At 42.3% G+C, this 14,904-nt stretch overlaps 1 protein-coding gene across 12 annotated transcripts in view; it reads left to right on the top strand.

The window, feature by feature from the left end:
• Window positions 1-14,904, top strand: part of FCHO1 (FCH and mu domain containing endocytic adaptor 1) — a 294,097-nt gene that overhangs the window by 116,845 nt on the left and 162,348 nt on the right. For 10 of the 12 annotated variants that reach the window (XM_040321486.1, XM_040321453.1, XM_040321473.1 and 7 more), the window contains 3 exons: window positions 521-612; window positions 11,416-11,490; window positions 11,594-11,735. In XM_040321486.1, coding sequence (XP_040177420.1) covers window positions 521-612; window positions 11,416-11,490; window positions 11,594-11,735 — 309 coding nt within the window. Of the gene's footprint in view, window positions 1-27; window positions 205-520; window positions 613-11,415; window positions 11,491-11,593; window positions 11,736-14,904 lie in introns of those variants that run through there. The other 2 variants (XM_040321513.1, XM_040321505.1) reach the window with 2 other exon arrangements.

Genomic DNA, 14,904 nt, shown 5'->3' with positions numbered 1-14,904 from the left:
ATTTAGCTGCACACAGGCTGGCTTTGTCACCAGCCAAAGGCTAGCTCTGTCATCTGACATCCTTGCATATTGTCTGCGTTTGCAGGTGTCCTGTGCAGGCTTACACATCCGTGATTCACACTGTCTTATAAGATCATACCACAGCTCACTCTCCCTCTCTTTTCTACTTCCCCTGTAAGGAGCCAGGCAGATTTGATAATGGATGTACAGTACAGATTCTTACACATAGTTATTTTGGCTTTCTTTCATTTGTGTCCCTATTTGCCATTCTGCTTCTGTTTTTCTATCTATTTTTTTTTTCTTTTTGTGTGTGTGAGTGTGACATCTCCCTGCCTTTTTGTCTTTATCTCTGTTTCTGTATCTCTTTTTCTGGAATGCTGGATTCATCCCCATGATTGTACACTTTTCACCATTCTTCTTTATGAGGCTAATGTGTTTGCCTTTGCTTGTAGACTGGTTTTCTTGTTTTAAGGTTAATTTCCATGTTGGGATTGATGGATGCATTTTCATTATATTTCAGGGTGATAAGAACGCTGGGTTTCCTGTCTTGTACCACAACATGAAACATGGCCAGCTGTCCATCAAAGAACTGGCAGAATTTGTGCGAGAAAGGTAAGATTCCCATTTCTGTGGAGTACACCACTGTCCTGTATGTATATAGAAGACAAACACAGGTTTATGAGGTTTATTTGCCATGACTCTATTGTCTGTTTTATATTCTAATAATTAACCCATAATTTTCTTAGTGTATCAGGTAAAATGATTTTGTCATTTTAAAAGCTTACATCCTCTACCTTTAGCTTGGCTGCAGACTATTTACTCATAGCATGGTGCAAAAAGCAGTTTATTTTTATTTTTTTACCCTGCTTCTTAAAATATCATGTCAGATTGCTGCTTGGGTTTAATACTGCTTTAAAACCCAAAGACAAAAACTGAATATACTGCAGTTTAAAAATTCCTTTAATGTGGTGGCTACATTTGTTTTCTTTTTTTATTATAGTTTTAGTTTTTTTGTGTATTCTTACCTGGTGATTCAGCCAGTAACCTGTCTTAAGGTGTCTTTTCTCTGAATGAAGGAGTAATGAAGCCAACCCTTGAACAGCAGCAATGTCTGGGGAGAAGGTAGTGTTATGCCCCATACACACACGATCGGATTTTCCATTGGAAAAACCTTGGATGGTTTTTCTGACGGAATTCCGCTTAAGCTTGGTTTGCATACACACAGTCACACAAAAGTTCTCTGAACTTTCGACCGTCAAGAACATGGTGATGTACAACACTACGACGAGCTGAGAAAATGAAGTTCAATGCTTCTGAGCATGCATCCAATTGTTTCCGAGCATGCGCCTGAATTTTGCGTGTCGGAATTGCTACAGACGATCGAATTTTCCTATAGGAATTTTTTTCTTCCGAAAATTTGAGAACCAGCTCTCAATCTTTTGCTGGCGAAAATTCCGACAGCAAAAGTCCGATGGAGCATATACACGGTCGGAATTTTCGTTCAAAAGCTCACATTGGACTTTTGCTGTCGGAATTTCCGATCGTGTGTACGGGGCATTAGAGGTAGTAGCAGATGGACTTGACTAACAAATTAAAGTTGAGTGCCAGCTAATGCTTTTTTTCTTTTCCTTTTGAGATAAAGGCTTTACTTATTGCTGACCATTGTAAGCACCTATGTCAATGGTAAATCATTTGTCACAGCCCTCTGTCACTTTTGCTGGACAGCTTGGTCTGTTAACGGAAGTTTAAAAATAACAGGCTCACTGGCAGGATGACCAGATGAAACATACAAAACGAATGCAGCCATCGCACCTAAGCATTGGAAAGTTGCATTATAATAAATTTTTGTTTTGGGGTATCACTACTGTAAAATACTGTTTTCTTATAGATGTATAGCAGTGTAAATCCACACAACATCTGTTGTAACCAGATTTCACTTTTCATCAGATCCAGGACCAGTCACATACATAGTGGCAATATACCTGCTCTATGTGCAGGTTAGGTGTTTTTTTTTTTTTTTTGTAATGGCACCCCAGCAGATTGTACAGTAGAGCCCAATGCACGACATAATGCACCACAACTCTTATACATTGTAGTGGTCTGTGTTGCAAAAAAATAAAAATGTATACATTTAAGTGATCATGTTTTTTTCCCTTTGTGGTGTGTTGTTAGGCTATTCATAATGCTAGCACATAATGCTGTGCGTTAACGTGTGCATTAATGTACCGCAAAAGAGTGCTTATGTGTGAATAGGTCACAAAACAGTCATGTAAAATTGCCATTTTATTGCTAGCATAGCCTCATTTTACACTGAGCTTTTTTCCCCCGGGAATAAAGCCGATCAGTGTTCACAAGTTGGTTGAGAGTGCAAAGACAAATTTCAGCTTAATTTTAGATTGAAGCAAAGATTTGAATAGCTGAATTTTTTTTGGAACATTTTGCCAATGCATATGTAGTCTGGTATGATGGTTCAGCCCCATCTGAGTTAGGTCTTTGTGTGTTTTGAGGAGACAGCTGCTTCTTTCCATTGCAGGGTATTAAACTTTCCAGGATAAAACAGTAGCAGAGAAAGAAGCATATGTTCATATTTAGCTGTGATTAACACATCTACTAAGCCCTGTATTGCAGTTTGGAAGCTGGAGCCATGGGAAATTATGTTTTAGCAGTGATTAAGCTTAACAATCTTGGCCCATGCAGGCTTGGAGCAGGTGATCAAATGTTCCCAATTTTGCTAAAATATGGTTAGTATTGCAAATATATAAGTCCCCATTTAGATAACAAATGTCACATTTTACAGCAAACATATTTATAACTGGGTGAGGGTTATTTCTTTTTTTTAATGGGTTAGGTTTTCACAGATGGCCACATCTAAAAAGAAAGCAGGTAAAATGTTATAGCATGTAAACTATCAGTACTTGGGCAGAGCAGCCAGAAAATATTAGCAGAGATATCAGTACTCGGGCAGACAAGCCAAAGACTGCGATAACAGGAAGTTTCGAAACTAGTCTGATAGGAAGCTAGTGCTGCTGCACCTTTTTCCTCAGTGCATTTAAATTGTAATGTGAGCATCTATGCCACCTTGTGGTTATGAAGCGCCACAGTCTTTACTGAAGGCAGTCTTCAAGAGCCAACACTTGAATTAATAAGGTATGGTTTTGTGCAATTTTTGCAGGTAACGCTATCAGTAGTCTTGTAAGCTTTATTTCTTTTTTCGTCCATGGACGGACACAGCCTTCACAAGTCTTGACATATGGGTTATGTTCCTGTTCATAGGAGAGGACTAGGCAGAACATGTTGGATATTTAAATACATGTTACTTTAACAGAGTTGAACAACCCCACCCAGGGGGCGGTCCCTCTGGACATAACCCGCCTCCCTGCAGCATGCAGCTCCCTTTTGGGCCCAGCGCCCTGAAGACATTTTATTTTATTTGAGATTCTTCTATCAACCGCCGACAGGTTTAATATATAGATCCTTGTAGTCTCCTCAGTCTGGCCAGCAAGCGTGAGTACACCTTTGCTAAGTGCTGGGTCTGCCACGACATGACTCCTGAGGTGGCCGGTGGGCTTGTTGCTCCAGGGTCCACACATGACTGAGCTGTTGTGTTGTCTCACTCACAGTGGACTTGGCCAACAGCTACTTCAACGTGGTTGTATGCCTGTCAGGGATGCGCCAGCAGGTCCTCGCATTGGACGGTAAGTACAGTCCTTCCTGCCTCGGCGGGTCGGAACGGCTGGGCATTCCTGGGGTTTGGGGGTTTTCCTAGCCTCCCTTTCCCTGCTCTCTGTCACATTTCCCTCTGCTGCTCTACTCGCTGCTACCGGGGTGGACCTGTGGGGGGGGGGGGTGGGGCTCCGTTTCCCACCAGGGGACTGTGGGGTGTCTGGGCCCATGTTTATCTGTGTTGGTGTGCTTTGCCTCAGGGAAGCCCCATTCGGCCTTATCCACATCGCTGCGTTTTACTGCCATTTTGGTGGCGCTGGCAGTCTGCAGTTTACAATAGGATTTCCCATTGGTGGCCATTTTGTTGTGGTCACGCTATGGCGCAGCTTGTTATTTCGGTCGGCCATTTTATTGTGGTCGCTCCCTGTTGTCTCTGAGGCGTCTGGAGCTCATTTTGTGTGGGGTTTTGGCCTCTAGTGCTGGCTTCTGAACGGCGCGCAGCACAATTCTCCTCACAGATCTATTCCTCACAGTTTTTCTTCACAGCTTTTGCCTCACAACACATGCTGTGTACAGAGGACGGGCAGCGGCGCTGAGCAGTCTCTTGCTGGGTTGGTGGGTCCCCTGGGTAACCCCCCGATCAGCACAGCAAGGAGGGTGGACTTTCAGGTCTTGTATAGGTCCCTGAGAGCTGTCTATGTATGCTGTCAGTATCTGGTCCTTCTTCCTCAAATAAAACAGAGGTGGCAACCGGTGCCCCTGCAACTGCGGTTTGCATGGACACTTTGTCGGCAGTTCTGGAAGCATTTCTTGCCAGAGTGGAAGTGGCATGCGGGCGTAAGGGGGTTACAAAGCGCCCCCTCCGCCATCTCCTGGAGAATGCTCTGATTCAGACCCGGGTTCGGCTTTGGCGCAGGACCCCACTTCTGGGTTGTCAGAGGATGTGGATCAGGACCTTCCTTGTGAGGAAGATCCCTCGCCTGGGTCAGTGCAGGACAGGGCACGTGTTGGTGGGCTTATCAGTGCTGTAATGGACTCCCTTAAGCTGGATGGTGCAGCTGAGGCATCCACTGAGGGCTCAGTCTTTTTTTGGTCCCACAAGTCGGACTGCTCTGTAAAGGTTTTTCCTTATGTGTCCTTTTTTGACAAGGTTATTGTTAAGGAAAGGGAAAAGCTGCAGAAGTCCTTTGTGGTTCCTCAGCACCTGGCGGTCCGTTACCCTTTTGAGGACAGCCTTTTGAAAAAATGGGCTTCTCCTCTGATAGTTGACTCCCCGGTTGCTCGGTTAAACAAGGTAACCACTCTCCCTATAGAAGGGACCCCTGCTTTCAAGGACCATACTGATAGGAGGTCCGAGGCGCTGACCCGCTCCATGTTTACCATGCTGGGGTCTGCATTGTGGCCTATTTTGGCTGCAACCTTGGTGTCTCAGACACTTACTGAATGGGCAAAGGTTTTGCACCAGACTGTGAAGGAGCACCAGCTCCCTCCTGAATTTATTAGACTGGCCGACCAGTTGGTCCAGGGCTTTGTATATGTCTGTGATGCTACCCTGGAAGCGGCCCCCATTATATCCAGAGCCTCTGTTTCGGTGGTCGTGTTGCACCGCCTGATTTGGCTGAAATGTTGGTCTGCTGACCAAGCATCCAAAAAAGCCCTGGCAGATTTACCCTTCAAGGGTGGGAGACTTTTTGGTACTTTGCTGGACGACATTGTTAAATATGTCACTGGAGGTAAGAGCACTCTCCTCCCTCAGTCCACCAAGGGGAAGGAGCTGCGCCGTAAGCCGGGTCCTTCTTTTCCCACGCAGAAGCAGTATTTTCGTCAGTCAGGGCCCGCGGCTATACCCTCCCAGAGTTCCGCATGGAATCCATTTGCTCTGTGGTGGCTGCCCTCCATCCGGGGGACTTTCTGGCGTCCTTGGGCATCAAGGACGCATACTTGCATGTCCCAATTTGCACAGGACACCAGAGGTTTTTGCGCTTTGCAATAGGAGAAGACCACTACCAGTTTGTGGCTTTTCCCTTTGGCCTAGCGTTGGCACCAAGAGTTTTCACCAAGGTACTCGCACCGATTCTAGCTTTGCTGAGACAGCAAGGCATTGCCATTGTGGGCTACTTAGACGATCTTCTTCTGAGAGCAGCTTCTGGCTCAGAATTAGAGGTGGATGTGTCTATAGCCAGCCAGACCCTCTGAGAATTTGGGTGGGTGTTAAACATCCATAAGTCGGTCCTGGTACCGACTCAGCGCTTGGAATACCTGGGGTTGATTCTGATTCTTCCCCTGAAAAAATTGCAGTCTGCGGTTAAGCTCTTGGCATCCCGCAAATGGTCGTCTCTTCGTTTTTGCATGGGCGTCCTGGGTCTGATGGTAGCCTCCTTCGAGGCAGTACCGTATGCCCAGTTCCACATTTGAGTGTTACTGAAGGAGATCCTGTCCAAATGGAACAAATCTCCGTCATCTCTGGATTGCCAGATTCAGGTAAGCCACTTAGTCAGAGTCTCTCTGAATTGGTGGCTGAGATCCCTGGCTCTTCGGCCTGGGAAGTCTCTTGACTTTACCATGTTTGTAACCACACCAGTAAATGTCTAGAAGGAGCAGAGTATCACAGTCATTTTAAAGCTGCCTAATTGGTGCTTATTAGGCTTTATTGCTGCTCCCTGACATCCACAGGTGTTTTCAATACCTGATTGAAAACACTTCAATGAACCTCTGTTCTTCAGAGTGGTAGTCTTTAAGGGGTTAAATAATTGTGTAAATGAAGAATTCACAAAATAAACATTTACTACTGTATTACAAAACCAATTGATGTCATTTTAGTTGCATATGGTTCTTTAAGAAGTCCTTGTAGGATTTCATTCTGAATACAATTACAAATGTACACTAAATTCCCTAAAACCCTTTACAGCATTGGGGGGTTAAATAATTTTGAACAAAACTGTATTTCTTAATAACATTGGCTGTATGTTTGAGGTTGTGGTTCTGCTGCAGAATACATTTGGGGCCAATTTCATTCCTTCCTAATGGTATGGCATGATGAAGTATTTGCCTGTATTGCATTGAGGACACCATTTATCCTGACCAACATTTCACTGTTGCCTGCAGACCCTCATTTTTATACCTCTCTCCAACCCTTCGGTAAACAAACTGTCTCCTGCTACAGCCAAATATTAAAAATTTTGACTCCTCAGTCCAGAGCACCCACTGCCATTTTCTGTACTCCAGATCCTGTGTTTTTGTGCATAGTTGAATTGCTTAGCTTTGTTTCCACGTTGGACGTGTGGCTTTCTGGCCTCAGTTCTTCCATGAACGCCACTTCTGGTCAGACTTCTCCAGACAGTAGATGGGTGTACCTGGGCCCACTGGGTTCCACCAGTTCTGTGCTGATGGCACCATCTTGTAATGTTGAAAAGGAAGTAAATGTTATCTTCATCTTCTGCATTAAGTTTTCTTGGCTGACTACTGCATCTACGGTACTCAACACTGCCCATTTCTTTGCGATTCTTCAAATGAGCTTGAATGGCACATCTTAAATATTTTACATCAAAAGGAAAATTAGAGTCTAAAGAGCAACTTAAAAAATTTCAAGAGATGCAAACACTAGCATGCATCCGGTGTTAAAATTGCAAAAAGTTGCCCCCTGATTTATTAACCCTCTCTAACAACAACAATCGTACACAAAATATGTGAATTGAACCAGTTGAAAAAATTATTCCCATGTCCCATTATTTTGTGCCAATAAACTCAAGCATTGAAGTGTGTTGAGGTCCCTTTCAGAATAATGACACTGCATGTCACTGCACTGCCTATTGTTTTTTACCACAACACGGCCTCAGGGCTTTCTGAATTGGTTGCTTATTTACAGTGTGGCATTCCTTTTTGCAAAAAGGCACAATTTTTCAAATATGTATTACCTCATTACAGTTTTATATTTTATATTTAATAAGCATTTGCTAAGTTTTTCTGTTGTGTGTTAATGATTAGCAGGAATTTTTCATTGTTATGAAATATAGCTTTGATAAGCAATTGTGCAACTATCATGAGTCTTGCAAATTTTAAAAACACCAAATTTTAATTCTACAGGTCCTGTGCATTCCTAAAGTATAAGTTTGGGGTATAATAATAACTTTCAAAGCTGGAAAAATCACAAAAAGGGTCCAGTTTCCTAGGGTGAAAATTGGGAGGCAGGACCTAGCAGTGAAATGGTTAACTATAAAATACCCGACCCAGCCTTTGCTGAAACTACCTTCAATCTATAGATTTATACCATAGTACTTTTTTCTTTCACCAGATATTCGCAGTCTTATGGTCCCATCATTTAACCCACTTCCCCTGAGCCCAGGTCATCCTGGACCTACCTGTGACTGGACAGTGAAAGGAGAATCAGCACAGTGATAAGCTTATCCTTTGTAAATCTGCTGTATCCTCATATTTATCACTATGTAATTGGCTCCTCTACTGTTTTTTTCTCTCACACTCCAACCTTGGTGCAAAGGTACCTCAGAAGGCTGATACTGGGTCCAGCTGAGGTACTTGCACTGCATTTAAAGAATATTTTTAATGTTTTAGAAAAGATTACAGAGCTGCATTAATTCAAATCTGCCTAGGGTTCAGCTTTAAAGGTTATTAACATGATAGAGTGCTTTCATTGCAAATACAATATAGAGTTCCTTGAAAAAGTATTCATACCCCTTGAAATGTTCTACATTTTGTCATGTTACAACCAAAAACATAAATGTATTTTATTAGTTTTTTTTTTGCAATAGACCAACACAGAGACCCTTAAACAACTAGAGCTACAATGGAATGGTTTAGATCAAAGCATATTCATGTGTTAGTATGGCCCAGTCATAGTCCAGACCTAAATTTAACTGAGAATCTGTGGCAAGACTAGAAAATTTCTGTTCAGACTCTCTCCATCCAATCTGACAGAACTCTAGCTATTTTGCAAAGAAGAATGGGCATAAATGTCACTCTCTAGATGTGGAAAGCTGGTAGAGACATACCCGAAAAGACTTGCAGAGAAAGATGGTTCTACAAAGTATTGACTCAGGGGGGCTGAATACAAATGCACGCTACACTTTTCAGATATTTATTTGTAAAATATTTTGAAAGTCATTTATAATTTTCCTTCCACTTCAGAATTATGTGCCACTTTGTGTTGGTCTATCACATAAAATCCAAACAAAATACATTTGTTTTTGGTTGTAACATGACAAAATTTAGAAAATGTTAAGGGGTATGGATACTTTTTCAAGGCACTGTAGTTATTGTTTTAGTATGTAATGTCTTAGAAACTAGACAATGTTTCATGTACAGTGCCTTGCAAAAGTATTCGGCCCCCTTGAACTTTGCAACCTTTTGCCACATTTCAGGCTTCAAACATAAAGATATAAAACTGTAATTTTTTTTTGAAGAATCAACAACAAGTGGGACACAATCATGAAGTGGAACGAAATTTATTGGATATTTCAAACCTTTTTAACAAATAAAAAACTGAAAAATTGGGCGTGCAAAATTATTCAGCCCCTTTACTTTCAGTGCAGCAAACTCTCTCTAGAAGTTCAGTGAGGATCTCTGAATGATCCAATGTTGACCTAAATGACTAATGATGATAAATAGAATCCACCTGTGTGTAATCCACTCTCCGTATAAATGCACCTGCACTGTGATAGTCTCAGAGGTCCGTTTAAAGCGCAGAAAGCATCATGAATAACAAGGAACACACCAGGCAGGTCCGAGATACTGTTGTGGAGCAGTTTAAAGCCGGATTTGGATAAAAAAAAATTCCCAAGCTTTAAACATCCCAAGGAGCACTGTGCAAGCGATAATATTGAAATGGAAGGAGTATCAGACCACTGCAAATCTACGAAGACCTGGCCGTCCCTCTAAACTTTCAGCTCATACAAGGAGAAGACTCATCAGAGATGCAGCCAAGAGGCCCATGATCACTCGATGAACTGCAGAGATCTACAGCTGAGGTGGGAGACTCTGTCCATAGGACAACAATCAGTCGTATACTGCACAAATCTGGCCTTTATGGAAGAGTGGCAAAAAGAAAGCCATTTCTTAAAGATATCCATAAAATGTGTTGTTTAAAGTTTGCCACAAGCCACCTGGGAGACACACCAAACATGTGGAAGAAGGTGCTCTGGTCAGATGAAACCAAAATCAAACTTTTTGGCAACAATGCAAAACGTTATGTTTGGCGTAAAAGCAACACAGCTCATCACCCTGAACACACCATCCCCACTGTCAAACATGGTGGTGGCAGCATCATGGTTTGGGCCTGCTTTTCTTCAGCAGGGACAGGGAAGATGGTTAAAATTGATGGGAAGATGGATGGAGCCAAATACAGGACCATTCTGGAAGAAAACCTGATGGAGTCTGCAAAAGACCTGAGACTGGGACGGACATTTGTCTTCCAACAAGACAATGATCCAAAACATAAAGCAAAATCTACAATGGAATGGTTCACAAATAAACATATCCAGGTGTTCGAATGGCCAAGTCAAAGTCCAGACCCAAATCCAATCGAGAATCTGTGGAAAGAACTGAAAACTGCTGTTCACAAACGCTCTCCAGCCAACCTCACTGAGCTCGAGCTGTTTTGCAAGGAGGAATGGACAAAAACATACGCCAAGCGACTTACAGCTGTAATCGCAGCAAAAGGTGGTGCTACAAAGTATTAACTTAAGGGGGCTGAATAATTTTGCACGCCCAATTTTTCAGTTTTTTATTTGTTAAAAAAGTTTGAAATATCCAATAAATTTCATTCCACTTCATGATTTTGTCCCACTTGTTGATTCTTCAAAAAAAATTACAGTTTTATATCTTTATGTTTGAAGCCTAAAATGTGGCAAAAGGTCGCAAAGTTCAAGGGGGCCGAATACTTTCGCAAGGCACTGTATAGTTAAAGGGTCACTAAAGGAAAAAAATGTTTTTGCTGAAATGACTGTTTACAGGGTAAAGAGACATAAAAGTTAACTGATTCCTTTTAAAAATTTATAAAAATAGATAAAAATCATTCATATAATGTGCCTCTAGTTTCACTTTCGTTTTTAAACTGGTTTCATGTTTCTGTGAAGTAGAGAAAGACACAAAACAAAAACAAACAAATCCAGGGCAGTGTTTTGTTTTTAAAATGAATCTGATTGGTTCTGAGGAGTTTTAGACACACAGCTTGGACCACAGTGAAAAGTTGTCATGAGATTTTTCATAAGGAGCCAGACAACCAGGAAGTGTGGAGATCAGAGCAGAATTACAGCAACTTCAAAGCAAAAACGAACAATGAGGATATGAAACCAGTACTGCAGTAAGGTAAAGGAAGCTATTTAGCTAAAAAAATATTTTCCTTTAGTGATCCTTTAAGTACTGTATACGTGTTTGTACAGAAATGAGAACTATACGTCCATATTTGTGCATGCTATAGGTAGTTCTTAACGTTCTCTTCCTTCTGGAAAAATGGCTGATCAACTCATAAATTGTCTTGCACATTCATTGGCACAATTTGTTGACGTCAGATATTTTTCTTCTGCTTCTGCAACCAATCTTTAAAAATTGAAATGTTTGTGAATAGTTTATTGTTTCATTATTAGGCTGTTATTGCTTAGCCAGATTTGCCGCAGTAGACATGTCCTCATTGTAGTAGAAAGTGAAAAGGTTGTTGTTATTGCTTAGCCAGATTTGCCGCAGTAGACCTGTCCTCATTGTAGTAGAAAGTGAAAAGGTTGTTTGTTTTTCAATTTCTAGGGCCACTGTGGAGGAAGCTTACTCAAAGTCTATGCAGAAATTGTCCAAGATGGTCAGTAGTGGAAGCCACCTGGGGTAAGTGAGGCATTTATACATGTCTAACACACTGCGGTACATGGATATGTACAAATAAGTAGATAAAACCACCACCCCCACCCCCCCCCTTTTTTTTTAATAGAACCTTTGCCCCAATGTGGGAGATGTTTCGGGTATCTTCAGACAAGCTGGCTCTGTGTCATCTAGAACTAAGCAAGAAGCTGCATGATTTAATAAAGGAGATCAATCGATATGGGGAAGAGCAGGTCAAGGTGCATAAAAAGGTAGGCTTTGGCATTCAAAAATGTTGTCATCTCTAGATGGATTTTATAGAGGTTTTATTAAAGTGGAACTGAACTCAAAAAGTGAAAAACATTGTACATCATTTTTTTTTTTATCTTGAATTTTTCTTAAATAACAGCAATGCACTTCCTGGCATGCGAGTGTGGCTACAGCCTTTTAGCTGTGTATCTGAAGTCTGAGCTCTATGGCATTGCTGCCTCTTACTACTTGTGTCTGGGGATGTGGAGTGAGATTTGGAGATATCAGTACTGTGATCCTTTCTTCCTTCCTATTCTCCTTACTGGAGGCTGTGACATAAGGAAGCAAAACTCTGCCCCTTAATTATGGTATTAACTGCACTCGGCCACATGGTTCAATGCACCACATCTCCAGATCATTAGTACATTACAGTAGAAATATTGATTAGACTCGAACTTCACCAGTACTGTTCAGATTGATCACACATGCACAGGTTTTTCCATTTGTTAAAAATATATATATATATTTTTTTTAAAGATATTTTCATTACATTTTTTCAACACACAAGAAAAAAAAACAGACTTTGGTTATTCACTGCATCCGAGCATTACATACATGCATTGGAACATACATCAACCACTTCCCGCCCGGTCAATAGACAATTGACGTCCGGGAAGTGGTTGTGAAATCCTGACTGGACTATTGAGGAGGTCCTGCAGGATAACATTTCGGCGCGCGGCGTTTGGTTCTGCAGGGTGTCAGTCTCACACCCTGCATCTCCGATCTCGGTAAAGAGCCTCCGGCGGAGACTCTTTACCACGTGATCAGCCGTGTCCAATCACGGCTGATCACAATGTAAATAAAAACAGCCGTTGAAAAAAAAAAAAAACCCCGTTGATCTGCTCTTCCTCACTCGTGTCTGACAGACGCGAGTAGACGAGAGCCGATCGGCGGCTCCCCTGACAGGGGGGGTTTGCGCTGATTGTTTATGAGCGCAGCCCCCCCCCCCACGGATGCCCACACTGGACCAGCAGGGAAGCCGCTAGTACCACCAGGGAAGTCCCAAGCATGTGGATGGCCAGGTACATCCCACATGGCCACCCACATATGATAATTGATGCCAAATATGTGCCAATCAGTGCCCACAAATGGGCACTGATTGACACCATTGTGAAAGACCGCAAATCAATGATGCCCATCAATGCCATACAGTGTCTATCTGTGCCCACCTATCAGTGACCATCAGTGCCCATCCATGCCACCTATCAGTGCCACAATATGTGCCCATCAGTGCCGCCTATTGGTGCCCATCAGTGCCACATACCAGTGCCACGTAGCAGTGCCCATCAGTGCCCATTAGTGTCGCCAATCAGTGTCCGTCATCAGTGCCACCTAATCGGTGCCCATCGGTGTCGCCTTATCAGTGCCTGTCAGTGCAGCCGCCATATCAGTGCCCATCATTGAAGTAGAAAATGTACTTATTTACAAAAAAAATTACAGAAACAAAGAAATCTTTATTTTTTTCAAAATTTTCAGTATTTTTTTATTTTTTGCGCAAAAAATAAAAAACGCAGAGGTGATCAAATACCACCAAAAGAAAGCTCTATTTGTGGGAACAAAAGTATAGAAAATTTGTTTGGGTGCAGAGTAGCAAGACTGCGCAATTGTCATTCAAATGACAACAGCACTGAACACTGAAAATTGGCTTGGGCAGGAAGGTACCTAGTGGTATGGAAGTGGTTAAACAGTGTTCATGTCAGGAGTCCTGTAGTTATTTAGCATTGTAATTGCAGTACTTGGTAATACACATGCACTAATATGAAGTCACCAGGAGGGTGTGCATGACATAGGTCCAGTGCATCAAAAGGGCTCATTATCCAACATGTGGTCTGCCTGATGTAAGGGTTAGAGGACTGGCCAGCCATCTGCCCCATATTTTCTGAAAGCCTTTGGTTTGTTTCCGAACCTCAAAAGAGTTTATACAGAGGTATCGAGTCATTAACCAGAGACTTTAACCACTTGGGATCCGCGCTATGGACGAAAGACGTCCACAGCGCGGCTCTCAAGTGCCGAGTGGACGTCTTTGGACGTCCTATTGTTGTCATTCCCCATGCGCGCTGGGGGCGCGCAGCGGGGAAACAACGTGCCCGGCGCATCGCTCGGGAGCCAATGCGTGTGCCTGGTGGCCGTGATGTCCGCCAGACACCCGCGATCGACGGTGACAGCAGGGACGTGGAGCTCTGTGTGTAAACACAGAGCTCCACGTCCTGTCAGGGAGAGAGGAGACCGATCTGTGTCCCTTTACATAGGGACACAGCATCGGTCACCTCCCCCAGTCAGTCCCCTCCCCCCACACAGTAAGAACACACCCAGGGAGTACATTTAACCCCTTCCTCACCCCCTAGTGTTAACCCCTTCACTGCCAGTCACATTTATACAGTAATTAGTGCATTTTTATAGCACTGATCGCTGTATAAATGTGAATGGTCCCAAAATTGTGTCAAAAGTGTCCGATACGTCCGCCGCAATATCGCAGGCCTGACAAAAAAATCGCAAATCGCTGCCATTTCTAGTAAAACAAATAAAAAAAAATCATAAATCTATCCCCTATTTTGTAGGCGCTATAACTTTTGCGCAAACCAATCAATATACGCTTATTGCGATTTATTTTTTAACACAAATATGTAGAAGAATACGTATCGGCCTAAACCGAGGGAAATTTTTTATTTTTTTTAAAAAAAATGGGATATTATTATAACAAAAAGTAAAAAAATATTGTGTTTTTTTTTCAAAATTTTCAGTTTAAAAAAATATCGCAGAGGTGATCAAATACCACCAAAAGAAAGCTCTATTTGTGGGAAGAAAATTATAAAAATATAATTTGGGTACAGTGTTGTATGACCGCGCAATTGTCATTCAAAATGCGTCAGCGCTGAAAGCTGAAAATTTGGTCTGGGCACGAAGGGGGTTTAAGTGCCCAGTAAGACTTTAATGGTATAACACACAGCTTATATGCAATTTACAAAACTGTTACAATGACAAATCTCCGCCCCCTCACACTGGGGCTTCCATACAGATCATAGCAGACATTTCGGAGCCGACCCAGAAAACACATTTTCTTTAGATAATGATATCAGTGAAGGTAATTACTAGTTGTACAGAATACATTATCTAGGCAGCCTGGCCCTGCAT

This window comes from Rana temporaria, chromosome 1 (genome assembly GCF_905171775.1).
Source record: "Rana temporaria chromosome 1, aRanTem1.1, whole genome shotgun sequence".
Classification (NCBI taxonomy): domain Eukaryota; kingdom Metazoa; phylum Chordata; class Amphibia; order Anura; family Ranidae; genus Rana; species Rana temporaria.
Note: the sequence above shows the minus strand (reverse complement) of the source record. Positions and strands in the feature narration are given on the sequence as shown.